The sequence below is a fragment of the Trachypithecus francoisi genome, unplaced genomic scaffold (genome assembly GCF_009764315.1).
Source record: "Trachypithecus francoisi isolate TF-2019V2 unplaced genomic scaffold, Tfra_2.0 Lachesis_group5, whole genome shotgun sequence".
Classification (NCBI taxonomy): domain Eukaryota; kingdom Metazoa; phylum Chordata; class Mammalia; order Primates; family Cercopithecidae; genus Trachypithecus; species Trachypithecus francoisi.
In genome coordinates this window covers 87,993,010-88,016,749 of record NW_022681470.1, presented here as the reverse complement: position 1 = coordinate 88,016,749, position 23,740 = coordinate 87,993,010, and the positions used below count along the sequence as shown (strand labels likewise).

The window sequence follows — 23,740 nt, the reverse complement described above, 5'->3', positions numbered from 1 at the left end:
GACGCTTAAGAGCCCAGATCTCCCAACTCCCTTAGTTGGCCCTTCCGGGAGCCGCCCGGTCTCTTGCGCAGGAAGGGGAAGGGGCCAAAGCGTGGGGGAAGGCGTGGCAGGAAGGGGGGGACTCTGTGGTCAGGGAACTGCTTGCTGAGCACAGCTGCACAGTGCTGTCAGAAAGGCCGATCTCCAGCCCAAGATGATTCCAGCAGTGGTCTTGCTCTTACTCCTTTTGGTTGAACAAGCAGGTAAGAGGGTTTGGTGAGGATAGCGTGAGCTGGCTCCAGGGTGGAAATCCAGAGCATGGGTCTTAGGGCCAAGTCAAACACAGATGAAAGAAGACTGACAGTGGGCAGGTGGGCATAGGGAAACCCTGAGGCTAGTCCTATCCAGCCCCGACCCAGGGCACCAGACTCATATCTCCTTCTTTCTTGTTGCCCTCTTACCTCATTCTAGACTTTTCTTCATATTATTATTACTATTATTTTGGAGACAGAGTCTTGCTCTGTCACCCAGGCTGGAGTGCAGTGGCACAATCTCTACTCACTGCAACCTCCACCTCCTGGGTTCAAGCGATTCTCCTGCCTCAGGCTCTCGAGTAGCTGGGACTACAGGCGCCCACCACCATGCCCGGCTAAGTTTAGTATTTTTAGTAGAAACCGGGTTTCATCATGTTGACCAGGGTGGTCTTGAACTCCTGACTCAAGTGATCCACCCACCTCGACCTCCCAAAGTGCTAGGGATTACAGGTGTGAGCCACTGCACTCAGCTATTATTATTATTTTAAAAAGACGGTCTTGCTATGTTGGCCACATAGGTCTTGAACTCCTGGCCTCAAGCAGTTCTCCCACCTCAGCCTCCCAAAGCGCTACTGTGCCTGGTTGACTTCTCTTTTCAGGGTTGATAGAAAGTGGCAGGGGAAGGGTCTGGTTGTATGGCATGAAGGGCGGGTCTGGTGAAAAGCTTTGTTTCCCATGATCAGCGTTTCCCATGGGGTGCATTTGGTCTTGTCTGCTGGGAGCTGATCTCTAGCTGGTTTAATATACAAAGCACCCTTGGCGCCTGTAATCCCAGCTACTCAGGAGGCTGAGGCAGGAGAATCACTTGAATCCAGGAGGTAGAGGTTGCAGTTAGCCAAGATTGCACCATTGCACTCTAGCCTGGGCGACAGAGCGAGACCTCATCTCAAAAAAAAGAAAAAAAAAAAAAGACTATATATGTATATATAATCGTAGAGAGAGAGAGACAGAGAACCCTTTAGGAAGGTAGGAGTCTGTTCTTGTGCTTGGGAGTAAGGCAAGGATATAGCCAAGACAAACAGACGGGATTGCTTTTTCTATGGGTCATTGCTAATGCTCCATTCTGTCAGCAGTTGATATGAGGATGGGCAGCATGAGATGCCCAGTTCCAGAGACCTGAGCGTGAGCTAAGAAATAGAGGCAGAAATGGGAAGGTCTCTGCAGCTCTATGGCTCCAGTCACTAAGAATTCCCACTCTTGGCCGGGCGCGGTGGCTCAAGCCTGTAATCCCAGCACTTTGGGAGGCCGAGACGGGCGGATCACGAGGTCAGGAGATCGAGACCATCCTGGCTAACACGGTGAAACCCCGTCTCTACTAAAAAATACAAAAAACTAGCCGGGCGAGGTGGCGGGCGCCTGTAGTCCCAGCTACTAGGGAGGCTGAGGCAGGAGAATGGCGTAAACCCGGGAGGCGGAGCTTGCAGTGAGCTGAGATCCGGCCACTGTACTCCAGCCTGGGCGACAGAGCGAGACTCCGTCTCAAAAAAAAAAAAAAAAAAAAAAAAGAATTCCCACTCTTTGTTCACTCTGGGTTGTCTGTGCCAGATTGGTGTGTGTGTGTGTGTTGGTGGCAGCTGAGTGTCGGGGAGGAGGAGGTCAGTAAACTTCAGGGGAACTGTGGAAATTGAAAGACAATGACTGGGGAGGAATTCCAGCAGCCTAGCTGAGAAGGTGGGAGCAAGTATTAAGTTAACCACTGGTCTGCTGCCGTGGGATGAGGAGGGAGGAGGCCCGCTGAGGCCCAAAGGAAAGCATGGGCTTTAGAGGCAGAAAACCTGCATTTGAGTTCCAGCTCTGTCACTTAACTCTGTGGCTCTGAGTGAGTTACTTAGCTTTTCGGAGCCTTGGTTTCGTCACCCATAAAATGGCAATGATGATGTTTCCCTCACAGGGTAGTTTTAAGATTTGTGCAATATCATGTGTGTGAAAGAGTGTTGCAGAATAAAAAGTACTTGACCGATGTCAGTAATTGACCGGCATTAGTCACATGTTCCCTACTGGTCTTCTGATAGGGGGTGAGAGCAGTCTCTGGCGCCCAAACTTGATTTGATTTTTTTAAATTGCACAAAACTTCCCCCTCAGAGGCCCAGAGAGTGAGTAATAGGGCAGAGTAACAGGAGCTGGTATCCACATAGCTGTGGTCATTCCCCTAGCCTTGTGTTCAGAGCCAAAGGTATCTGTACGGTCTGGGAAAAACAGACACTTTTTTTTTTTTTTTTTTAAAACATATTTAAGTGTCTTGTGGCGGGACAGAAAGCAACAAGGCTGAGGCTAGGAGATGACCAATGACAGAGTAATTGCCTTCTCTCCCTTCCCCAGCTCACATCCTTCCTGTCCAGCCCTCAGCCACAGGTCACAGGACTTAGTAGAGACACTTCTGTGGTTTCTTCACTGAAATTTGCCACTGCCTCTCCCTCCCACTACCCCTCTTGGCTGAGGTTTTTGTTTCAGTCGGGTGGACTCAGATGGGTCCCTTGAGGTGGATAAATCGCTCAATGGTGCCTGAAAAACCCACAGTGCTACAAAGAAAAGGTTGGGGGCTGAGGGGGAAGGCCTCAATTATTAGTCCACGTAAGTCCCATCTCAATAGAACCCTCACACTTCCTATCCTAGCCCGACCCTACGGTTGGGGGAGAAGAGGGCAGTGGGAGGCCAGAGAGAAACAGAATTTCTTCCCTTAGACGGCTCCCCTCCAGGCTTTGTCCTACCTCCCAGAGCCCCTTCCCTTCTCTCCTCTGAGTACGAGATCCTCCCTGATGCCCCTGACCCTACGGGCACCCTCTATCCCCTCAGCGGCCCTGGGAGAGCCTCAGCTCTGCTATATCCTGGATGCCATCCTGTTTCTGTATGGAATTGTCCTCACCCTCCTCTACTGTCGACTGAAGGTAGCACTGGGCAGGGTGGGGTAAGGGGCTGGAAGGGGAAGTGGGAAGGGGGCAGCAGCAAGGATTCGAAGAGAAGGAATAAAAGGGGCTCCCCGACAAAGTTTGCAGGGAAGGGGGATGGGCCACTAACTTCCCCTTTTCTGATAACCTTTCCCTCATTCCAGATCCAAGTGCGAAAGGCAGCTATAGCCAGTTATGAGGTATGGACCCTCCCACACCTGGTGTCAACAACTTTTCAGCCCTTCAGCCCTTCTGGGGCTCCAGCCTGGGATTCCGGGCCTGTGGGAGGGCATGCCTCTCAGGTGCTGATCTGCATACACCTCAGAGGCCTCCCTCCCACCTTACCTAGCCAAGCCAGAAGTAAAATATTCGACAGGTGACAGGGAAGAATCAAGCATAGAGTGACAAAGAATATGTGAGAGACTTGGATGTGGTATGTCGGGTGTATATGTGTGCTTATAGCCATGTGGGCATATAGGCATCCATGGTCCAGAGCATCCATGTGAGTGCTCTCTCACATGGTGGCTGGCCGCCCACGCCCCATGCCTCCCTGGGTGGGGCAGATGCTGAGGGACCCTGGAGAAGGTGTGGGTCTCTAATGCTTTGCTTCTTTTGTCTCTGCAGAAATCAGATGGTGTTTACACGGTAAGTGTGCCTGCCTCCCCTACCTGGGAAGCCAGCAGAAGAGGGTGGGATTTTGAGCGATCTTTGGAAGGGGCGGGGCCTGCAGAGGTGGGAGGGGCCTTTGATGGGCTCCAGCTCCTGATCACCCTTTGACTCCCACCTCCAGGGCTTGAGCACCAGGAACCAGGAAACTTATGAGACTCTGAAGCATGAGAAACCACCACAGTAGCTTTAGAATAGATGTGGTCATATTCTTCTTCGGCTTCTGGTTCTTCCAGCCCTCATGGTTGGCATCACATATGCCTGCATGCCAATAACATCAGCTGGTCCTACCCCTATAATGATCCTGTGCCCTAAATTAATATACACCAGTGATTCCTCCTCCCCGTTAAAGACTAATGCTCAGATGCTATTCACAGATGTTTATATTCTAGTCTCACTCTCTTGTCCCACCTTTCTTCTCTTCCCCATTCCCAACTCCAGCTAAAATATGGGAAGGAAGAACCCCCAATAAAGCTGCCATGGACTGGACTCTATTCATTCATTCATTTATCATATATTTATTCAGTCTCTACTAAGCACCAGATACAGTTTTTCACTTCCAGAACTCATAGTCTAATGGACTTCAGGGCTATTTTGATGACTGAGGGGTAAACGTTGACTATGGCTGGGGGAGGGATAAAACCTTTGACCTCCAGGTGCTCTGAGGATGGAGCTAGAGCAGGTACTAGTGTGTTGGGAGTCTAGGCATATTTGGAAACATAAGAAATGACTTCTGTATCAGCATGGCCTTCTGTGTTTGACGATTGAACCAAGGTTGGGTTGTAGGGGAGCCTGGGTGTCCCCAGATGGTCACCAATCCAGACAGCACCAATCCAGTACATGCATATGGGAATTAGCATAGCTGAAAAGCCAAATATGCAGAATGGATGGTATGACTAGGCATGTGTGAAGCTCCTAATGGAAGGTTTTATAGGAATAGTGAATTTTCATGGCATCTGGGGCAAGTGGGAGCTTAGAGGGCCAGATGGGTTAGTGGTAGGTAAGGCAAAGGGAAATAAGTTGGGTCCAAATGGCGGGTCATCTCCCTCAAGTGCATGGGTGGTGGTCAAGGCCCTGTCAATGCCTGTCCTGTTTTCAGAGTTATGAGGAATATTTGCCTGGAAGAATGTAAACCTCAGGAGATGCTGCCAGTCCTACTTGTGACCCACAGTCTTTTCAGAATGGGTCTAGAGACTCCAAGCTTACCCCTGGCATAACCCCCAACCTCCACAGTGCTGCACAACACTTCACACTGCACAGCGACTTACACTTTTCAAAGTATTTTCCAGCTCATTGTACCATTTGATCTGCTAATTAACCCTGTGAGGAAATTCAGGCTCTTTGAGGTTAATTAACCTGTCCAAGTTCAGCTTGCAAGGAACCGACTGAGATCACTTTCGTCTCTGCACATTTTGCCACATGAGAAAAAGCAGATATTGGGAAAGAGAAGGGGTAGTGAGTAATCATGAATGGTGAGGGTCATGAAGGCCAGATGAAGGAGGTTGATCAATATCTGGAAGGAATTGGAGCCATCTCCAGTGTCTGCAGGGGAAAGGTGATTTCAGATGAGATATGAGAAATGAGCCAGGGTAGGAAAGTAACTTTTTCTTTTTTTTCTTTATTTTTTTTGAGATGGAGTCTCCCTCTGTTGCCAGGCTGCAGTGCAGTGGCGCGATCTCGGCTCACTGCAACCTTTGCCTCCCAGGTTCAAGCGATTCTTGTGCCTCAGCCTCCCAAGTAGCTAGGACTACAAGCACCACCATGCCCAGCTAATTTTTTTTGTATTTTTAGTAGAGATGGGGTTTCACTATGTTGGTCAGGATGGTCTTGATATCTTGACCTTATGATCTGCCCGCCTTGGCCTCCCAAAATGCTGGGATTACAGGTGTGAGCCACCAAGCCTGACCTGGAAGTAACTCTTTTGAAGATAAAGTGGGAATAAAATTTTATTGGAAAATGTTTCATTTTCCCTTGCTCTGCCTCTTGGGATTGTAAGTCTCTTCCCATCAGCTCAGACTGATTTCCATTCCATTTTCATTTAATCCAGGTATCACAGCTCCCAAAGTTTTTCTAGTCCCACATGTCCACCAAATTGGATACTTGCCAGGCCTTTAAATGGCTACCACAGCTACTAGTTCCAGGCTCCAAGATGGCTACCAGGCCAGTTCTATGAATAGTACCTGGATAGCAGTGGAGGAGAGGCTTGGAATGGGTCTTCCACAGGCAGTGTCTAGATAAGAGGATTTTTGTTTGTTTTTTGTTTGTTTGTTTGTTTGTTGGGACAGAGATTCACTCTTGGTGCCTAGGCTGGAGTGCAATGGCACGATCTCGACTCACTGCAACCTCCACCTCCCAGGTTCAAGCGATTCTCCTGCCTCAGCCTCTTGAGTAACCAGGATTATAGGCATGTGCCAACACTCCCGGCTAATTTTTGTATTTTTGGTAGAGACGGGGTTTCACCACGTTACCCAGGCTGATCTCGAACTCCTGACCTCAGATGATCTGCCCACCTTGGCCTCCCAAAGTGCTGGGATTACAGGTGTGAGCCACTGCACCCAGCTGGGCTTTTGCTTTTAGTTAAAAAAATATATATTAGGGGGTCTCACTGTGTTTCTGAGTCTGGTCTCTAACTCCTGGCCTCAAGTGATTCTCCCACCTCAGCCTTCCAAAGTGCTGGGATTACAGGTGTGAGCCTCGTTACCTGGCCTGGACAAGAGGTTTTAAATGGAGAAATTAGAGCACTTCCAGGGAGAGGAGCAAACTTGAGTCTTTTATTGTGGGAAAGGGGGAAACATAGTGTTGCCCTGGCTCAGAAGGGAAAGGAGGGTCTTGGTTGATACCTTGGGAAGCTTTCTTTTCTTCATAGACTAAGAGGAGATTCTGAGGGGTACCCTCGTTTTCTTTTTTTCTTTTCTTCTTCTTTTTTTTTTTTTTTTTTTGAGATGGAGTCTCACTCTGTCACCCAGGCTGGAGTGCAGTGGCACGATCTCAGCTCACTGCAACCTCCGCCTCCTGGGTTCAAGCGATTCTCCTGCCTCAGCCTCCCAAATAGCTGAGATTACAGGCACGTGCTACCACACCTGGCTAATTTTACCATGTTGGCCAGGCTGGTCTGGAACTCCTGATCTTAAGTGATCCACCTGCCTCGGCCTACCAAAGTGCAGAGATTACAGGCGTGAGCCACTGCACCCCACCGGGGTACCCTCATTTTCTATGACATCCAGAAATCGAGGGATTCAGTTTGTGAATTCTTCCTTCCTCTCCTAGTTCCGTGTGCAACACAAAGCCTCTTTAGTGTTCTCTTGCAGAGTCATGCCCAGCCCGTAGAAGACTCTTTGGGTTTGGAGAAGAATCATGGCACCCTCCCCCTGTCATTTTCATCAGTTGTGTCTTCAATCCTTTCTTCACCCCTCCACACCCAAACTTCTCTCCTTCTAGAAGCAGACTTTTCCTTTTCCTTCCTCTTCTCCTCCCCTACTCCCCTACTTTTCCCAGTCCCCCAAACATATCAGGCTCAGAGCTGGATTCATTCAGCATTTATTGTAGCAAAGAGTGGGTAGGGAGAGGAGCTCCAGGCCTGGCCAGTGGGTTCTAGAGGCCAGCTGGGGTTGGAAGACAATGGTCTGGACACCTCACTGGGTGGCAGGCTGTGTTCTAAGTTCCACAAAATAGCTCAAGAAGTTAACCAGATCCGTTCCAGCCTTCTTGACCAGGGGTGTCAGCTGCTCCTTTGATTTTTCAAAGTAAGCCCTGGATAGGTGAGGGGATTAGAGTTTAGTTTGAGGGACCCTAGGCACTGGCAGGGGCCTTGGTCGTGGTGGGAGGTCAGAGCGGACTGACTCAGGTCCCCAAACTCTAGTCCCTGGTCCATTGCATGGCAAAGCCCCTAGGTGGGAGTAGAGCCAAGACCTTTGCTGGGTAGAGGAACAGACCCTAGAGACTGAAATTCAAGGCCCAGTTCTTGCTGTTCCTCTCTATCTAAGAAACGTGTGGGATCTTTAGGCAACGAAGGACTTTTTCTCTCCAATTTAAGCCTAATCTGCCCTAATCCTCACCCCTGGGTTCAGTCTTCTGGGGGGCCTCTCATCTTCCCTTCTTCCTTTCCACAGTTCCACAGCCCCTGAACTCCTTGCCCTTAGACTTACTTGGCCTGGGCCTGAAGCTCTGGGCTCTTGACCTTCTCCATCAGGTCCTTGCCATAGTCAGTCACCGTCTGGAAGTACTGAGAAACCAGGCTCTCCACACTTGGCTCCTCTGCCTGTCTCCGAACCAAAGCTCCTGCACACACACACACACACACACACACACACACACACACACTCTTTTCAGCTGGGTCCACAGCAATAAATCTTGGCCTCTTGCCATACCTCTGCCAGTACCCACCCCAGCTCTCTGCCCCCTCCCCAAAAAGGTATCCAGTCAGATCTTTGGATGGGCTTTCTGGGCTTTAGACAGGGAATGATCTTCCTTTTAAGCCCTCTGGTTGCCAGACCTGGATATAAGAGTATAGGCAGATAGGTAGCTATAACCGCCAGCACATTCTCCCTTTTGGTCCCCTCTCCATATCACACCCACCTTCAAGGCTGCAGATGGTGAGGAGCAGCACAGTTGCTGCGAGCAGCTTCATGTTGGTGACAGTGGGGAAGGCGGCCTAGGAAGAGGGTGGTGGGGGTTGGGGGGACACTGAAGACAAATGGGCTTCAGCTCCTCCCCAGGGATCTCCCTACCTGCTGCCCATTTCAACCTGGCTCTCTCCCTCTCCACAACTGCAGCCCAAGCCTCTTTGGATGCTGCTTACACCTCTTGCCTCCTTATCTTACCTAGTCAGCGTCTCTGTCCTTGGCGTCTGTGCCTGCCCTGGCTGGAGAGGTAGGGGCTATATACCTGTCTGTTTACCCACCCCCTGTCAGGTGACAGGAACTATGATGGGCCCAGTAGGACAGGGATTATGTTAGGATAAACAAGTTGGACAAATGGGGGAGGAGAGGACAAGCACATGGAAGACTCATGGTGATGGGGTGAGAGGCAGGGGGTACAGCCCTTAGTGGAGGCTAAGAAGGTACACTTCAGGTATATCTGAGGTTCATTCTTTTGAGATCTGAGGTCCTTGGACTTGAATGCAGCAGGAAGCAGGATTCCAAGTTACTTCTCTGGAAAGCTCTGATATATCAACCCATGGAATACCATCAACCATCAATGGAAAGCTCATGGTATCTTTATTCCATTGTGGGTAGATCTCATTTCTCAACCTTATCTCACTTTACTGCAATTTGGCAGAGAGATATTGGGGAGCAGAAGAAAGGAGAAAGGAATTGAAATCAGGGACAGGGTTGAGGGCTATGGGGGTTAGGAAAATGAGGGTCGGGTAAGAGGCAAGTGTAAATGATTTTGTCCGTTTTTGAGTTAATGTGTAATGAGATGGGGAGAAAACAGGAGAGCCCAGAATGACCTGGATGCTGATCAGTGAACATACCCTACCCCCAGTAAAACAAATTCAGAAAACAGCTTCTGCCCATCCCCTCCCAATGGAGGGCTCTGGCAGGAAAAGAGGTGAACAAGAGGCTTCTGCCAGGGTAAAGGTTGAAGGTGCCTGGTCATTTGATCACCTTATCAGTTCTAGGCAGTGATCAGCCAATATTGAGTCACCAGGGGCAATGGCCCTGGCCCTTGTCTCACTCCTGTTGGGGGTAGGGGAGGGGGATAGGTACATTCTCAGGTTCAAAGCATTTGGGTGAAATCAGTTAAATAGATATCAGAAGCATTTGTATCTTTCACCCTTTTGCCCCCCCAAGCATACTCCCTGAGTATGTGGAACATTCCTGAGAGGTGAGAGTAGAGGGGCAGAGCTAATGAGGGAGGTAGTGATCAGAGACCAAGAAATCTTTGTTTTTTAACTTTTGTTTTAAATTCAGAAGTATATGTGCAGGTTTTTTTGTTTGTTTGTTTTCCTGAGACGGAGTTTTGCTCTTGTTGCTCAGGCTGGAGTGCAATGACATGATCTTGGCTCACTGCGACCTCTGTCTCCTGGGTTCAAGCGATTCTCCTGCCTCAGCCTCCCAAGTAGCTGGGATTACAGGCATACGACACCACGCCTGGGTAATTTTGTACTTTTAGTAGAGACGGGGTTTCTCCATGTTGGTCAGGCTGGTCTTGAACTCCCGACCTCAGGTGATCCGCCCACCTCGGCCTCCCAAAGTGCTAGGATTACAGGCGTGAGCCACCGCACCCAGCCTATATGTGCAGGTTTGTTACATACATAAACTTGTGTCATGCGGATTTATTGTACAGATTATTTCATCACCCAGGTATTAAGCCTAATATCCATTAGTTATTTTTCCTGATCTTCTCCCTCCTCCCACCCTTCACCCTCCAAGACCAAGAAATCTTACTCCATCTTCAATTATTCCCCTGTGGAGCGCTTAGTGCTTGAGGTCAGCCCTTTGGCTTGCCCCGGTCCTGGGAGGGAGTGCATTTGGGGGCCAGGCTCCATATTCCTAGATTTTATTGGCCAACTCTGCCTGGGGACTCAGGGAAGTAAGGGTTAAATACAGAGAGCAGCTCTTTCAGCGAATAGTTCTGCTAGAACTTACTGCTCTGCTCCAAACTCTCACACCGGTTTCCATTCCACCAAGTGGGCAAGAGCGGGAACTTCGAGAGATGCAGACCTCCAGAAGAGAAGGGTGGGTCCCTGTTCTAGGGAGTGCTGCGTTTAATGAGTAGTACTCATTTGGAGGTGTGCTGTGGAGGGCTGTGAGGGGGATTTCCCATGGGCTCTTTGGGAAGAGGGGAGCGATAGAAATGAACCAGGTTTCCAAAGAAGTCTTCATAATGGTTCTTTCTGCCACCCTTCACACAAAGCCAGTCTACAAGCTGTAGTTGCACTTTTCTCAAGGGTGAAAGAAACTACACGGGGGGAAGGAGCTTCAGTGGCCCAAGCTACAAGATGCTCCCTCTAGTGTCTTGCAGGCTCACAAATTTTCCCGACCTTGGAGAGGCCTAGTGATCTAAAGCCTTCCACTTAAGTCTAAGGGGCCACCAATCAAGTCCTGCCCGCCTCTGCAGCTCCAGGGTTGAAGCTCTTGGGCCGTCACACCTGCCACTCATTTTCTTCCTCCCTTCCCATTGGCTCGGGGTAGATAGAGAGGCTTTTTTTTTTTTTTCTTTCATTGATTGGGCGGGGCCCAATCAGGGGTGGGTTGGGTCTTGACCGCTTTCTTTGCCAGATTCAAAGATGGCGCTTATGGCCACGCTAAGAATGCAGCGTGAAGCTGCAGTTCTGCCATCACTCAAGATGGCTGCCCCCATCAAGATGACCGGGGTGTGCCGGGGCGGAAAGGGGCAGCATCATGGTCTGAGATGGTAAGGGATACTGCACCATTGAGGGCCTGGTCTTGCGGTCTGGGAATCAAGCGTAGAGAGACTAGGGAGCTAGGTGAGGTCTGCGGTGGGGGCTAGGATCAGAGAAAGGGAGAGAGGACAAGGGTGACAGGTGGGGGTGAGAGATCAAAGATGGGGCGGGAGTGTGCCTGGGGTTGTCTCTCCATGAGTGCTCTCCTTCCCTACTCTTCCCGTTCCAGGTCTAGCATCGGACCATGTGGAAGTTTCTGAGACTAGGGAGCCGGATAATGGGGGGTGGGACCCGTTGGAGGGTAATGGGGCAATAGCGTCCTTTCACAGGCTAACCCCGGCCCTTCCCCGTCCTCTGGACTAAAATGGGGAACACATTGGGCCTGGCACCAATGGGGACTTTGCCCCGCCGAAGCCCCCGCCGAGAGGAACCCCTGCCCAACCCTGGGAGCTTCGATGAGCTGCACCGGCTATGCAAAGGTGAGAACTTGGCATTGGGGTGTCTCAAGATGAAGCGGCAGAGGAGTGGAGGGTCTTGAATGCTGGATGTCCGGCGATGGGAGCAGGAAAGGGGAGATCACAGCTGGGGCATGCAGCATCAGGGAGGATCAGGTGCCCAAATGAAGTGGAGCATTTCACTGCAGGACTCGAAAGGAGGTTAATTCCTCCAAAGTGTTCCCTATGGAATTGAAAGGGGAGCCTACCTTTTGAGGTAGTGGTTCTTTATCTGTGCTTATTCCTTCCCTTCTCCTACCCCTTTCAGATGTATTCCCAGCACAGATGGAGGGCGTGAAGCTGGTTGTCAACAAGGTTCTGAGCAGCCATTTCCAGGTGCTCCCACTTCTCTGGCCCCTCCTTACTATTCCCTTTCCTGTCAAAGGAAAGGATCATCTTCTCCTTTCCTTTGTACTCCAGCCCTAGCCAGTCTATGTGGGACAAATGAGGGAGGATGTGGGGTTCTCTTTACCTCCCTGCCTGTGGGGCTTGTTGCTTTTAATCCGATGACCCTCTCTGTATATGTTGGAATATTTGGGATTCTTGAGAGGCCCTCTGAATGGGTAAAAGATGAAGGGTGGGATGAGGGATTGAAGTGGAGCAGGAATGCGCTTTTCTCCACTGACTCCTCTTTCCTCAGGTGGCTCACACTATACACATGAGTGCCCTGGGCTTGCCGGGATATCACCTCCATGCGGCCTATGCAGGGGATTGGCAGCTCAGTCCCACTGAGGTGAGGGCTCCACACACCTGGGTCATCTCCCTAAAAGCCAATCTGGGACCCAGGTCTGGAGGAAGAGGAATTGTGTGTGTTATGGGGAGGAATGGGCCGTAACCTGACTTTTGTGTCTCTTCTGAAAGGGAGAGTGTAGAGAAACATTTTCTGTGAAGAGCCCAGAGTGTGTCTTTGTGACTCCACCAGGGGGCACTGTGCACTCTTAATGAAGTTCTATATTTGGGTTTAGGCTGAGTGATGCCATCCGGCTCAGCCTTACTACTGTGTATACCCTTCCACAGGTGTTCCCCACTGTGGTAGGGGATATGGACAGCAGTGGCAGCCTGAACGCCCAGGTCTTGATCCTCTTGGCAGAGCGGCTCCGAGCTAAGGCTGTTTTCCAGGTGACCACAATTCCTGCCTCCGTCCCCTGAGGCACTTCCTCTTTCTCTTTCTTGGGTTTCCTGCTTTGAGGGCTTGGAAGGAGGAGCAGAGTCAATAATGATCATAAAGAGGGAGGGAGATTTTACTTCTTGCTCTTGCCATTCAGACGCAGCAGGCCAAGTTCTTGACATGGCAGTTTGATGGCGAGTATCGGGGAGATGACTACACAGCCACTCTGACCCTAGGAAATCCTGACCTGATTGGGGAGTCGGGTGAGGAACTGGGACAGGGTTCTTTTTATCTTGGCTGCCCATTTGCTAATGTTACTATGCCTCTTCATCTTCTGTACAGTTTGGAGTTTAGAAAAGGAACTTCTTGGGCATGCTGGGGTGGAGGTTATTGGGGGTGAGGGAGCAGGTCTGGGTGTTGTCTCTATGACTGACTCCATGTCTCCCCGTTCCCCCACAGTGATCATGGTTGCTCACTTCCTGCAGAGCCTCACTCATCGGCTGGTGCTGGGAGGAGAGCTGGTTTATCACCGGCGGCCAGGCGAAGAGGGGGCCATCTTGACACTGGCTGGGAAGTACTCCGGTATGGGGTGAAGTGAAGTAGTGGTGGGTAGGGGGGAAATTCTGAACTTTTCTGGGGTTCCTGGCCTGTGTCATACTACAGTTAACACTCCTTCCCCTCTGTACTTTGGATTTTACAGCTGTACACTGGGTAGCTACATTGAATGTGGGATCAGGCGGGGCCCATGCAAGTTACTACCACAGGGCAAATGAACAGGTGAGACCTCTGATCTCACTCCCCTCCTCGTCAGCAAGTCAGTCGTGAACTTTTGCTCATCTGGACCTCTGTTGCCCTGCTGACCTATTTTTCTTCCTACCACGCTGCGTATATATTTCCACGCATGCCTTCATTCTGCTGATCCCCTGTCAGGACCCTTCTGGTCTTCACTGATACTGATCTCTCTCTCATCCTTGCCCGTGGTTCTCAGGTTCAGGTTGGAGTGGAGTTTGAGGCAAACACAAGGCTACAAGACACAACATTCTCCTTTGGTTACCACCTGACTCTGCCCCAGGCCAACATGGTGTTTAGAGGTGAGGGTTATTGGGAGACATTTGGCTATGCTGAGGAATGGGGGATGCAGAGGGAGGGAAACTTGACCTTATTTCTGGTGACTACTTCCTCCAATCCCTGTTAAATAACCTAGTGGGTATTCTCTCCCCCAACAGGCTTGGTGGATAGTAACTGGTGTGTAGGTGCTGTGCTGGAGAAGAAGATGCCACCTCTGCCTGTCACCCTAGCCCTTGGAGCCTTCCTCAATCACTGGCGCAACAGATTCCATTGTGGCTTCAGCATCACTGTGGGCTGAGGTTGTCCAGAGCCAGCCCCCACAGCAGCTGGAACCTCTGAGTCAGGTGCCCTAGGGCCAGAGACTAGGCCCCTCTCCAGAGCCTACCTTGCTGGGTGACCTCTAGGACCCAGGAGCAGAGTGGCGGATAGGACCATGCCCTCCTCAGAACTGGAGCTGCCACAGGGGCAGTTGATGAGGCAGAGGTTTGAGGATCCCCCCTCTGCTACCAGCCCCAATATCACCTTCCCCATGCTCTTGTGGCTCTGGACTAAGGGGAAAGGATTAAGGGGTATGGCTGAATTCCCCCTGGCACCCCTTGCCTCCAGGCTTCCTTCTTCCTTTCCCTTTGGTTAATCCTGCATGGGATTAGCTGACCGTCCTGTTTTCCATCCCAGAGCCTCCCAAGGCTGGGAAAGTAGGGCTGAAGGGCTAGATATTTGGTCTCAGAAAGTAGGGCCCACCCATTCCCAGAAGGAGCTTCTTTACCTCTTAGCCCTGAGGCTTCCTCCTTCCCATCTTCTGTGCTTCCAGAGAACAACTTTGTTCCTATGGCCAACCCCACTATCCCCATGACCGCATGAAGAGGCAGTTATTGCTTTAGTCTTTCATTGCAAACACTGGGCTCCCTTTGAACCCGGCCCAATCTTTGGTCCCAGCATTTCCCCGCTCCAGTGTATCCAGGGTGTCCCAGGTGAGCTGGGGAAGGAAGTGAGCCTGGTCTCAGCTGCAGATCTCCTGGAGCAGTGGCATCATGGCAGACAGGCCCTGGATGTGCTGGATTTGGTACCCGTAGGCCTCATTAATGCTCCGGAGCTCAGCCAGCAGGCCCAGCAACTTCGCATACAGAAACCTTTGGAGGAAGTAGTGGGGTTGCCAGGAAAACAGGAGGGAAATAAGGCATTTGGGAGTCTTGTCTTGAAGCCCTGATCCCCTGAACTATTCCTCAGTGAAGCCAGGTCTGAACATTAGAGAAAATCATGCTCTGGTATGACAGACGATCAGAGGTTCCAAAGGTCCTCCAGGGGGCCTCAGTCTGACTCTGTCTTCTTTCACCATGCTCAGTTTTTTCTGAACCCAGAGCTCTGAGGGCCACGTGTGAAGAAAGTTCCAGACTTGGCCAGAACTCCAACTGTGTGGAATCTGAGGGCCTGGCCTTCTAGAGCAGGTTCTAGAAGGTGGATGTGTTCTATGGTATAAAGCATCCCCTTTCTGGCCAAAGTAGCTTTTGGAGGAATGAGCAAAACAGAAGCAGTGCATACCTCAGAGCCTGGATAAATCACAGACTATTGAACCTGGAACTGGCTTTGGCCATGAAACTGTGAATTGCCATAACTTCAAGGGAAATGAAAAATCAAAGGAACTGGGCCAATGGCGAGGAGAGGAAAGGCCAAGGCAAGAGAAATGTCTGCGTTAGTCTGGAGAAGTTGGACTAGTGAGGTGATGGATGTCATCAATCTCAGGAATGCTATTACCCAGAGCCTCTGAGCTACTACTTTGCATCTGTACTGAATAAAAAAAAAAAAATCTGGAAAAAGTGAGATGAAACAGCAGTATCCAAATTCAGTAATTTGGAGGCTGAAACGATGTGAGACAGGGATGGCCAGGGGGAAGGACTAGACCCCAAGATACCTGAATTCCCTAAGGAAAGGACAGTAAAAAACATTCCTCCCAAGCTCAATGTTTCGCCAACCCATGCCTGCCCTGGTGTGGCCTCCAAGCCCTCAGTGTCCCACCGTACCGATCCCGGGGCTTTTGCTGCTGGCCCTTGATGTAGCTTTGCAGAGTCAGTGCCATCTCCTCTTGCAGCTGATCAATCTCATCTCTCTGGGTAACTCCAGGTCGGTCTGTAAGATAGGGAGCTGGGAAGGACAAGGTGGGTGGCAGGGGTGGGCCTGTGTGGTGCCCCAGGGACCCAGGCTGGGATAGACCTAGTCTGCAGGTTTGACAGCTAGGCTAGAAGGCCTGGGGTGGATGGACTCAAGGAGCTGAATGTTTGGGCAGAGGTGGTGCAGCAAAAGGCTCTGGGCTTTGGGAGATGCTCACCAGGAGAGAAGAGGGCCATGGCAGCCAAGAGCACATACTCAGGCTCCTGGAGCTGCAGTTTTCGTAGTGTTCCATGGAAGTGAAAGAGCAACTCCAAAAACTCTACCTGGAACCCCACTGCGGGAGATACTAGGATTAGGAGCCTCTAGGTCATCTGACCACATACTGTACCATGAGGACACATGCCCCCTACTGCTCTAGCACCATCTCACCACGGGCTGCATCTTCAATGGTGTAGCGAAGAGGCCCGCAGAGGAAGTTTTGTGTTTGGAGACAGAAAGTGGTATTGAGTACGATATGACAGATTTCCACAGCTGCTCCCTTGAGAAGGGAGATCTGGTCTTCAATGGGCAGGGAACTGTGCAAAACAGGAAACAAGGGCACTTTTCAATTTTTTTTTTTTTAGACAGAGTCTTGCTCTGTCACCCTGGCTGGAGTGCCGTGGCACGATCTCTGCTCACTGCAACCTCCGCCTCCCTGGTTCAAGCAATTCTCCTGCCTCAGCCTCCCAAGTATCTGGGATTATAGGCATGTGCCTCCATGTCTGGCTAATTTTTTGTATTTTTAGTAGAAATGGGTTTTCACCATGTTGGCCAGGCTGGTCTCCAACTACTGACCTCAGGTGATCCATCTGCCTTGGCCTCTCAAAGTGCTGGGATTATAGGTGCAAGCCATCGCGCCCGGCCCACTTTTTAATTTTTTGTTTATTTATCTTTGTTTTTTGTAAAGATGGGGTCTTACTATGTTGCCCAGGCTGATCTTGAACTCCTGGGCTCAAGCAATCCTCCTGCCTTGGCCTTCCAAAGTGCTGGGATTATAGGTGTGAGCCACTGTGCCCAGCCGACAAGGGCACTTTATTATTATTCTTATTAATTAATTAATTTTTGAGACAGAGTGTTGCTCTGTCACCCAGGCTGGAGTGTAGTGGCCTGATCTCAGCTACAGCAAACCTCCTCCTGGGTTCAAGTGATTTTTCTGCCTCAGCCTCCTGAGAGGCTGGGATTATAGGCGCACACCACCACACCCAGCTGAGTTTTGTATTTTTAGTAGAGACGGATTTTACCATGTTGGCCAGGCTGGTCTCAAAGTCCTGAGCTCAAGTGATCCACCCGCCTTGGCCTCTCAAAGTGCTGGGATTACAGGCATGAGCCACTGTGCCTGACCTATTATTATTATTTTTAGCTCTCATTTTTTGAGACAGACTCTCACTCTGTCACCCAGGCTGGAGTGCAGCGGTGCTATCTCGGCTCACTGCAGCCTCAACCTCCTGGGCTCAAGTGATCCTTCCACTTCAGCCTCCCGAGTAGCTGGGACTACAGGCACCCACCATCATGCCCCGCTAATTTTTGTATTTTTTGTAGAGATGGGGTTTTGTCATGTTGCTGAGGCTTGTCTCAAACTTCTGGACTTAAGCGATCTGCTGGCCTCCACCTCCCAAAGTGCTGGGATTACTAGTGTGAACCACTGCGCGGCACCTCAAGGGCACTTTAGATGCAAGCCTGTACTTCAGAGATGGAGAAGAGCTCCCAGTTCTGATTGGCACAGTTAAAAACAAAGCTGGGAATTCAAGACCTAATGCTTGGAAAGGCTGAGGCGTGTGTTAATTTGTTGTCAGTGACTTTTCCGGGTGGATATACAACTTACTGAAGTGTTTGCCTCCTGAAAGATGAGGGGAGGTCACTCACCGGAAGACAGGCAGGTCCTTGGTAAACTTGATGACTTGCTGTACCATGAAAGTGTTGATGTCTGCGAAGTGTGTGACCAGAGGCAGCACAGGGGCCAGGGTGGGCAAGGGCTGGTGATGGATGAACAGATGAGCTGGAGGCTGCAACAATCAGAATATTAGCTAGAGGCCCTGGCCCTAGGGCCCTCCTTTAGGCCTCGCCAGCCTTATCTTGGAAGAGTTCCTTGCTGAGAAGCCTGCTTAGGCTGGGGTTCTGGAGATCCATCCTCTGTATCGGTGTATGGCATATACCCCTCTCTCTCAGACCAGCCTTTTTGGGTGCCCTTTTCGTTGTATTCCACCCAAATCCTGTCGGTGCTCACCCTAAACTGCACAAACTGTTCAAACATGGTGCCCATGTGGCGGGTGTGGGCCCCCAGGAGTGTCTGGATCAGCTCTTCTTGCTCATTACTCAGTTGCATAGGTGTTTGCTGTGCCCGCCGCTGGGCCTGCTTTGCTCGCCGCAATGCCAGGGCTTCTGCCGACAGTATCACTGTGCAGGGCAAGAGATCATGACAAAGCTGTTGAGACCAGCAGAGCACTTCTCTCTGCTGGTCCCTGATCTGGGGCCCCTCAGCCACCCTGCACAACGAAGGATGGGGGGAATGGGGGAATTCCTGAGGTTTTCTTGGGCTTGGCTAAAGTCCTAGAGGCTCCAGGAGGCAGGGGGTTCCTACACACTTCCACCAACCGTGGGAGAGAAGGGAAGGGTGGCGAGGAAAGTAGGAAAGATGTGAGGAAAGGTGCGAGGGCTTTTGGGGAAACAGTGTAGAGGGAGGGGTCTTGATACCTAGAGCATCACCTTATGTGATTTTTTTTTTTTTTTTTTTGAGACGGAGTCTCGCTCTGCCCCCAGGCAGGAGTGCAGTGGCGCGATCTCAGCTGGCTGCAAGCTCCGCCTCCCGGGTTCACCCCATTCTCCTGCCTCAGCCTCCCGAGTAGCTGGGACTACAGGCGCACACCACCACGCCCAGCTAATTTTTTTGTATTTTTAGTAGAGATAGGGTTTCACTGTGTTAGCCAGGATGGTCTCGATCTCCTGACCTCGTGATCCGCCTGCCTCAGCCTCCCAAAGTGCTGGGATTACAGGCGTGAGCCACCACGCCTGGCTATGTGATATTTTAAATGATCCTTCAAAAATAATCAAATAATCCTTTCAAATAAACACTTACCTGATGTTTTAGCAAAATTTCAAAACTTCTGAGGTTAAATTCCACTGAATGAAACAACCACAGGATAGGCAGGGCTGGTATTAATCATATATATATATATATATATATAATATATATATATATTTTGTCTGTTTTATTTTGTTTTGAGGTGGAGTCTGTCACTCAGTCGCCCAGGCTGGAGTGCAATGGAGCAGTCTTGGCTCACTGCAACCTCCACCCCCCGGATTCAAGCAATTCTCCCTGCCTCAGCCTCCAGAGTAGCTGGGATTACAGGCACCCACCACCACACCCGGCTAATTCTTTTTTTCTTTCTTTCTTTTTTTTTGTATTTTTAGTAGAGACAGGGTTTTACCATGTTGGCCAGGCTGGTCTCAAACTCCTGACCTCAAGGGATCCACTCACCTCGGCCTCCCAAAGTGCTGGGATTACAGGCGTGAGTCACCATGCCCAGCCTAACTAATCATTCATATATATACACACACACACACACACACACACACACACACATATATATATATATATATATATTTTTTTTTTTTTTGAGAAAGAGTTTCACTCTTGTTGCCCAGGCTGGAGTGCAATGGCGTGACCTTGGCCCACTGCAACCTCCACCTCCTGAGTTCAAGTGATTCTCCTGTCTCAGCCTCCCAAGTAACTGGGATTACAGACGCATGCTATCACGCCCAGCTAATTTTTGTACTTTTAGTAAAGACGGGGTTTCATCATATTGGTAAGGCTGGTCTCGAACTCCTGACCTTAGGTAATCTGCTTGCCTCAGCCTCCCAAAGTGCTGGGATTACAGGCGTGAGCCACTGTGCCCAGCCCAGTCACAATTTTTAGAAATGTAGACAGGCTTAGATTCCAGTGGCAGGACCAAGGTCATAAAATAAGTAATGTAGATTGAATTCAAACCAAAATCTTTTGACTTCTACAAAAGATCCAAGATCGAACCAAGATCTTGAATTCAGACCAAGATCCTTTGACTTCTACAGTTTCCTTTCATTCTTCCACAGTGAGAATCGTGTGATATGGAAAAAACAAGTTTGGGAGTCAGGTAAATTTGAGTTTGAATACTGACTGTACAACTTCTTCCTTCTTCTTTTTCTAGAGAGGGCATCTCTGTTGACCAGGCTGGTCTCGAATTCCTGGCCTCAAACAATCCTCTTGGCTCAGCCTTCCAAAAGTGCTGGGATTAGAGGCGTGAGCCACCGCGCTTGGCCTGCACAAGTTTTTAGTTGAATTAACTTGGGCAAATTAACTTCTGTGAGCCCCAGTTATATCATCCTTTGGGAGCATAGCACAGTTACTTGGCACAGAGAAAACATTAACTAATTCAATTATTGAGCACCTACTAGGTGACAGGCACTATACTCAAGAGATAGAAAATAAAAAACACGGCCGGGCGCGGTGGCTCAAGCCTGTAATCCCAGCACTTTGGGAGGCCGAGACGGGCGGATCACGAGGTCAGGAGATCGAGACCATCCTGGCTAACACGGTGAAACCCCGTCTCTACTAAAAAAAATACAAAAACTAGCCGGGCGAGATGGCAGGCGCCTGTAGTCCCAGCTACTCGGGAGGCTGAGGCAGGAGAATGGCGTAAACCCGGGAGGCGGAGCTTGCAGTGAGCTGAGATCCGGCCACTGCACTCCAGTCCGGGCAACAGAGCGAGACTCCGCCTCAAAAAAAAAAAAAAAAAAAAAAAAAAAAAAAAAAAAAAAAAAAAAAGAAAATAAAAAACACACCTGTAATCCGAGCACTTTGGGAGGCAGAGGGGGGCAGATCACCTAAGGCTAGGAGTTTGAGACCAGCGTGGCCAACATGGTGAAAGCTCTTTTCTACTAAAAATACAAAAAATTAGCTGGGCGTGGTGGCATACGCCTGTAATCCCAGCTATGCAGGAGGCTGAGGCAGGAGAATCGCTTAAACGCAGGAGGCGGAGGTTGCAGTGAGCCAAGATGGCACCACTGCACTCCAGCCTAGGCTACAGAGTGTGAGACTCCATCTAAAAAAAAAAGAAGAAAAGAAAAGAAAAAAGCTAGCCATGTGGATATCTAGGACAAAAGCATTTCAGGTAGAGGGAATGGCAAGTGAAAAAGCCTTAGGGAAGAGTGTGCTTGGTGTTTCTAAGGATGACAGTGAAGCCAGTGCAGCTAGAATTGATTGAGTAAGGGGGGAAGAGTCTGATAATAAAGTCTGAAAGGTGTTGTGGGAGAGCTAGATCATGAGATCATGTACTTTGTGATGGGGAGCCATTGGAGGTCTTGAGTGAATACTGACATAATCCGACTAGTTTCAAAAAGAGTACTGTGCCTGCTATGTAGAGAATGCATTGTTGGGAACAAGGACAAAGTCAACAGACACAGTCAATGCATTCTTGGGATGTAGGGGGCCAACTCACTGTCTTTCCTCATGCCAGCATCTAAGCACTTCTGCAACCTGCAGGCTGGGCAGTGGCGCCTCTGAATCTTGCTGACTTCACAGCTTCCAGCAAAGGGGCAGGTGGGACCAATGCTTTTGCTGACTGTTCTCCTGTGAGACACAGAGATGTTGTTAGAGTCTGGGATGCAGTGAACAGACACATGGATAGGTGAGGGGCTGAGATGACATGGTCTAAAAGACCTGGGAATCTGGTGAAATGGACTAATCTGAGCTGTGCCCAAAGGTCCCCAGGGGTGGATAGGGTCCAACACATCTCAAGCATTTCCATGACAACACAGGATCACTCCAGAAAGCCTACTTGATGTATACTAGCTAGGTGCTTCACAGGCAGTGGGTACATAATAAGTGCTCTTGACTAATGGGCTGTGTCCATCAGACAAACATTTAGCCTTCCCTCTGTTATGCTGCCAGTTTATACAGTGATGTGTTTGACAAGATGTAGGTTGCCATCCACAGGGTAATTAGACTCTCAGATAAAGGAGTAATGTAGCTGGACAGGCTTGGGCACCAGCGAGGGTGTAAAGGCTGACTGATAGGGAATTTGGTTTGAAGGGCTGTTTCCACTGGGGAGGAGACTCTCACCTGAAGAAACCCTTGCAGCCCTCACAAGTCAGCGCGTTGAAGTGGTAGCCTGTGGCCTGGTCCCCACATACCACACAGTTCCTCAGCTCATCTTCCCTACTGGCCATGACGTCAGGTGTTGGGGTGGCTGTTACAGACTCCTGAATGTGGGAGGGGTCAGCAGTCAGTTCTGGGCCACGCTTGACCCTTTTCTGTCCCTTCTACAGAGTCTCTTTCCAAACCAAACCAAACCTGTCCTTGACTTGATCCCCAGCATTATCTTTTGTGTGTTTCTTTTTCTTTTTTTTTTTTTTTTGAGACAAGTCCTCATTCTGTCACCTAGGCTAGGCTGGATCTCTGCTCATTGTAACCTCTGCCTCCTGGGCTCAAGCTATCCTCCCACCTCAGCCTCCTGAGTAGCAGGGACTATAGGTCTGGACCACCATCTCCAGCTAATTTCTGTTTATTTATTATTATTAATTTTTGTAGAGATGGGGTTTTGCCATGTTGCCCGTGTTGATTTTTGGTTTGTTTGTTTTGTTTATTTGTTTGTCTGTTTTTTGAGATAGAGTCTTACTCTGTTGTCTAGTGTTGCCTAGGCTGGAGTGCATCATAGTTCAATGTAACCGCACACTCCTGGGCTCAAGGGATCATCCTGCCTCAACCTCCTGAGTAGCTGGGACTATAGGTACACACCATCACACTAGGATATTTTTTCTTTTCTTTCCTCCCTCTCTCCCTCCCTTATTCCTTTATTTCGTTTTTTGTTTTGTTTTGTTTTGTTTTGTTTTGTTTTTTTTCCTGAGACTGAGTCTTGCTCTGTTGCCCAGGCTGGAGTGCAGTGGCGCAATCTTGGCTCGATACAACCTCCGCCTCCCAGGTTTAAGCGATTCTCATGCCTCAGCCTCCTGAGTAGCTGGGATTACAGGCACCCGCCACCATACCCAGCTAATTTTTTATTTTTAGTAGAGATGGGGTTTCACCATATTGGCCAGGCTGGTTTCAAATTCCTGACTTCAAGTGATCCTCCCACCTTGGCTTCCCAAAGTGCTGGGATTACAGGCGTGAGCTTCCGCGCCTGGCCTCTTTTCTTTCTTTTTTGTAGAGATGGGGTCTGTTATGTAACCTAGGTTGGTCTTGAACTCCTGGGCTCAAGCGATCCTTCTACCTTGGCCTCCCAAAGTGCTGGGATTACACACGTGAGCCACCATGCCTAGCCCCCAGCATTATCTGTACTTTATTGCATTTAGTCTTTGGCCCCCAACAGATTTCCTACCTGCTTCTCTTAGGCAGCATATCATCTGCAGGCCACAGAATCCAGTATGGAATCCCTTTCCCCAAACTCCCACGCTGTTGCTGGTTTTCCTCTGATCTCAGGAGTTACCAGTGATTGGAGTTAGGGATTATGACCCTTAGTACCTGGAAAACAAGAGATGTCTGTTTTATGTGGCCTTCAGTGGCTCTCAGTGACTGTGGGGTTAGGGCACAGACTCTGGACTCTGGGCAAAGGTCTGGGTGGGAGGTTTTCCCAGCATGACAAAAGTGCTGGTTGGTGGCACATGGGGAGGGACTCTGGTGGGCGGGAACCTTGTGACTCATTGGAAGCTGCTTCTTATTAGAGTCATCGAGATTTTTCCCTGTTGATGAGTTTAAGGCTACA

At 49.9% G+C, this 23,740-nt stretch overlaps 4 protein-coding genes across 8 annotated transcripts; 2 read left to right on the top strand and 2 right to left on the bottom strand.

Annotated features, from left to right (window-relative positions):
- The first annotated feature begins 85 nt into the window (after positions 1-85).
- Positions 86-4,336, top strand: FCER1G (Fc fragment of IgE receptor Ig). Its single transcript, XM_033199796.1, has 5 exons — positions 86-242; positions 3,087-3,178; positions 3,343-3,378; positions 3,803-3,823; positions 3,969-4,336. The coding sequence occupies exons 1-5, from the start codon at positions 194-196 to the stop codon at positions 4,029-4,031; spliced, it is 261 nt and encodes an 86-aa protein (XP_033055687.1). The 5' UTR covers positions 86-193; the 3' UTR covers positions 4,032-4,336.
- A 3,029-nt stretch (positions 4,337-7,365) lies between these two features.
- APOA2 (apolipoprotein A2) lies at positions 7,366-8,751 on the bottom strand. The gene is made up of 4 exons (XM_033199790.1): positions 8,665-8,751; positions 8,420-8,495; positions 7,990-8,122; positions 7,366-7,594 (listed from the first exon to the last, which is right to left on the bottom strand). The coding sequence occupies exons 2-4, from the start codon at positions 8,469-8,471 to the stop codon at positions 7,477-7,479; spliced, it is 303 nt and encodes a 100-aa protein (XP_033055681.1). The 5' UTR covers positions 8,472-8,495; positions 8,665-8,751; the 3' UTR covers positions 7,366-7,476.
- Positions 8,752-11,010: 2,259 nt separating this feature from the next.
- TOMM40L (translocase of outer mitochondrial membrane 40 like) lies at positions 11,011-15,687 on the top strand. Of its 3 annotated transcripts, none has more exons than XM_033196291.1 (10): positions 11,011-11,203; positions 11,522-11,671; positions 11,955-12,022; positions 12,327-12,419; positions 12,704-12,805; positions 12,952-13,057; positions 13,254-13,376; positions 13,495-13,571; positions 13,783-13,885; positions 14,021-15,687. In XM_033196291.1, exons 2-10 carry the CDS (start codon positions 11,557-11,559, stop codon positions 14,158-14,160), a joined length of 927 nt encoding a protein of 308 aa, XP_033052182.1. In that variant the 5' UTR covers positions 11,011-11,203; positions 11,522-11,556; the 3' UTR covers positions 14,161-15,687. The 3 variants fall into 3 exon arrangements, with proteins under 3 accessions (XP_033052182.1, XP_033052181.1, XP_033052183.1); XM_033196290.1 differs by having other exon boundaries at positions 11,012-11,203; positions 11,422-11,671; XM_033196292.1 differs by having other exon boundaries at positions 11,036-11,203; positions 11,509-11,671.
- Positions 14,735-23,713, bottom strand: NR1I3 (nuclear receptor subfamily 1 group I member 3). 3 transcript variants are annotated; one of them, XM_033196287.1, is made up of 9 exons: positions 23,357-23,713; positions 22,102-22,241; positions 21,479-21,609; positions 18,232-18,401; positions 17,871-18,010; positions 16,401-16,543; positions 16,186-16,302; positions 15,881-16,001; positions 14,735-14,992 (listed from the first exon to the last, which is right to left on the bottom strand). In XM_033196287.1, exons 2-9 carry the CDS (start codon positions 22,206-22,208, stop codon positions 14,863-14,865), a joined length of 1,059 nt encoding a protein of 352 aa, XP_033052178.1. In that variant the 5' UTR covers positions 22,209-22,241; positions 23,357-23,713; the 3' UTR covers positions 14,735-14,862. The 3 variants fall into 3 exon arrangements, with proteins under 3 accessions (XP_033052178.1, XP_033052177.1, XP_033052179.1); XM_033196286.1 differs by having other exon boundaries at positions 16,398-16,543; positions 23,357-23,711; XM_033196288.1 differs by having other exon boundaries at positions 14,737-14,992; positions 15,881-15,986; positions 16,398-16,543; positions 23,357-23,710.
- Between the last annotated feature and the right edge of the window lie 27 nt (positions 23,714-23,740).

Bases quoted from the DNA above. Each gene is read 5' to 3' on its own strand.
- NR1I3 (XM_033196286.1), bottom strand. From the start codon at position 22,208: ATGGCCAGTAGGGAAGATGAGCTGAGGAACTGTGTGGTATGTGGGGAC. The intron at 16,002-16,185 runs GTGAGCATCTCC...TGTCCTTCCCAG, and splicing joins CATGGCCCTCTTCTCTCCTG to CTCCCTATCTTACAGACCGA. The intron at 14,993-15,880 runs GTACGGTGGGAC...CTTCCTCCAAAG, and splicing joins CAGCAAAAGCCCCGGGATCG to GTTTCTGTATGCGAAGTTGC.
- APOA2 (XM_033199790.1), bottom strand. From the start codon at position 8,471: ATGAAGCTGCTCGCAGCAACTGTGCTGCTCCTCACCATCTGCAGCCTT. The intron at 8,123-8,419 runs GTGGGTGTGATA...GTGTGTGTGCAG, and splicing joins CACCATCTGCAGCCTTGAAG to GAGCTTTGGTTCGGAGACAG. The intron at 7,595-7,989 runs GTAAGTCTAAGG...TCACCTATCCAG, and splicing joins GAGCTTCAGGCCCAGGCCAA to GGCTTACTTTGAAAAATCAA.
- FCER1G (XM_033199796.1), top strand. From the start codon at position 194: ATGATTCCAGCAGTGGTCTTGCTCTTACTCCTTTTGGTTGAACAAGCA. The intron at 243-3,086 runs GTAAGAGGGTTT...CTATCCCCTCAG, and splicing joins CCTTTTGGTTGAACAAGCAG to CGGCCCTGGGAGAGCCTCAG. The intron at 3,379-3,802 runs GTATGGACCCTC...TTGTCTCTGCAG, and splicing joins CAGCTATAGCCAGTTATGAG to AAATCAGATGGTGTTTACAC.
- TOMM40L (XM_033196291.1), top strand. From the start codon at position 11,557: ATGGGGAACACATTGGGCCTGGCACCAATGGGGACTTTGCCCCGCCGA. The intron at 12,420-12,703 runs GTGAGGGCTCCA...ACCCTTCCACAG, and splicing joins GGCAGCTCAGTCCCACTGAG to GTGTTCCCCACTGTGGTAGG. The intron at 13,886-14,020 runs GTGAGGGTTATT...CTCCCCCAACAG, and splicing joins GGCCAACATGGTGTTTAGAG to GCTTGGTGGATAGTAACTGG.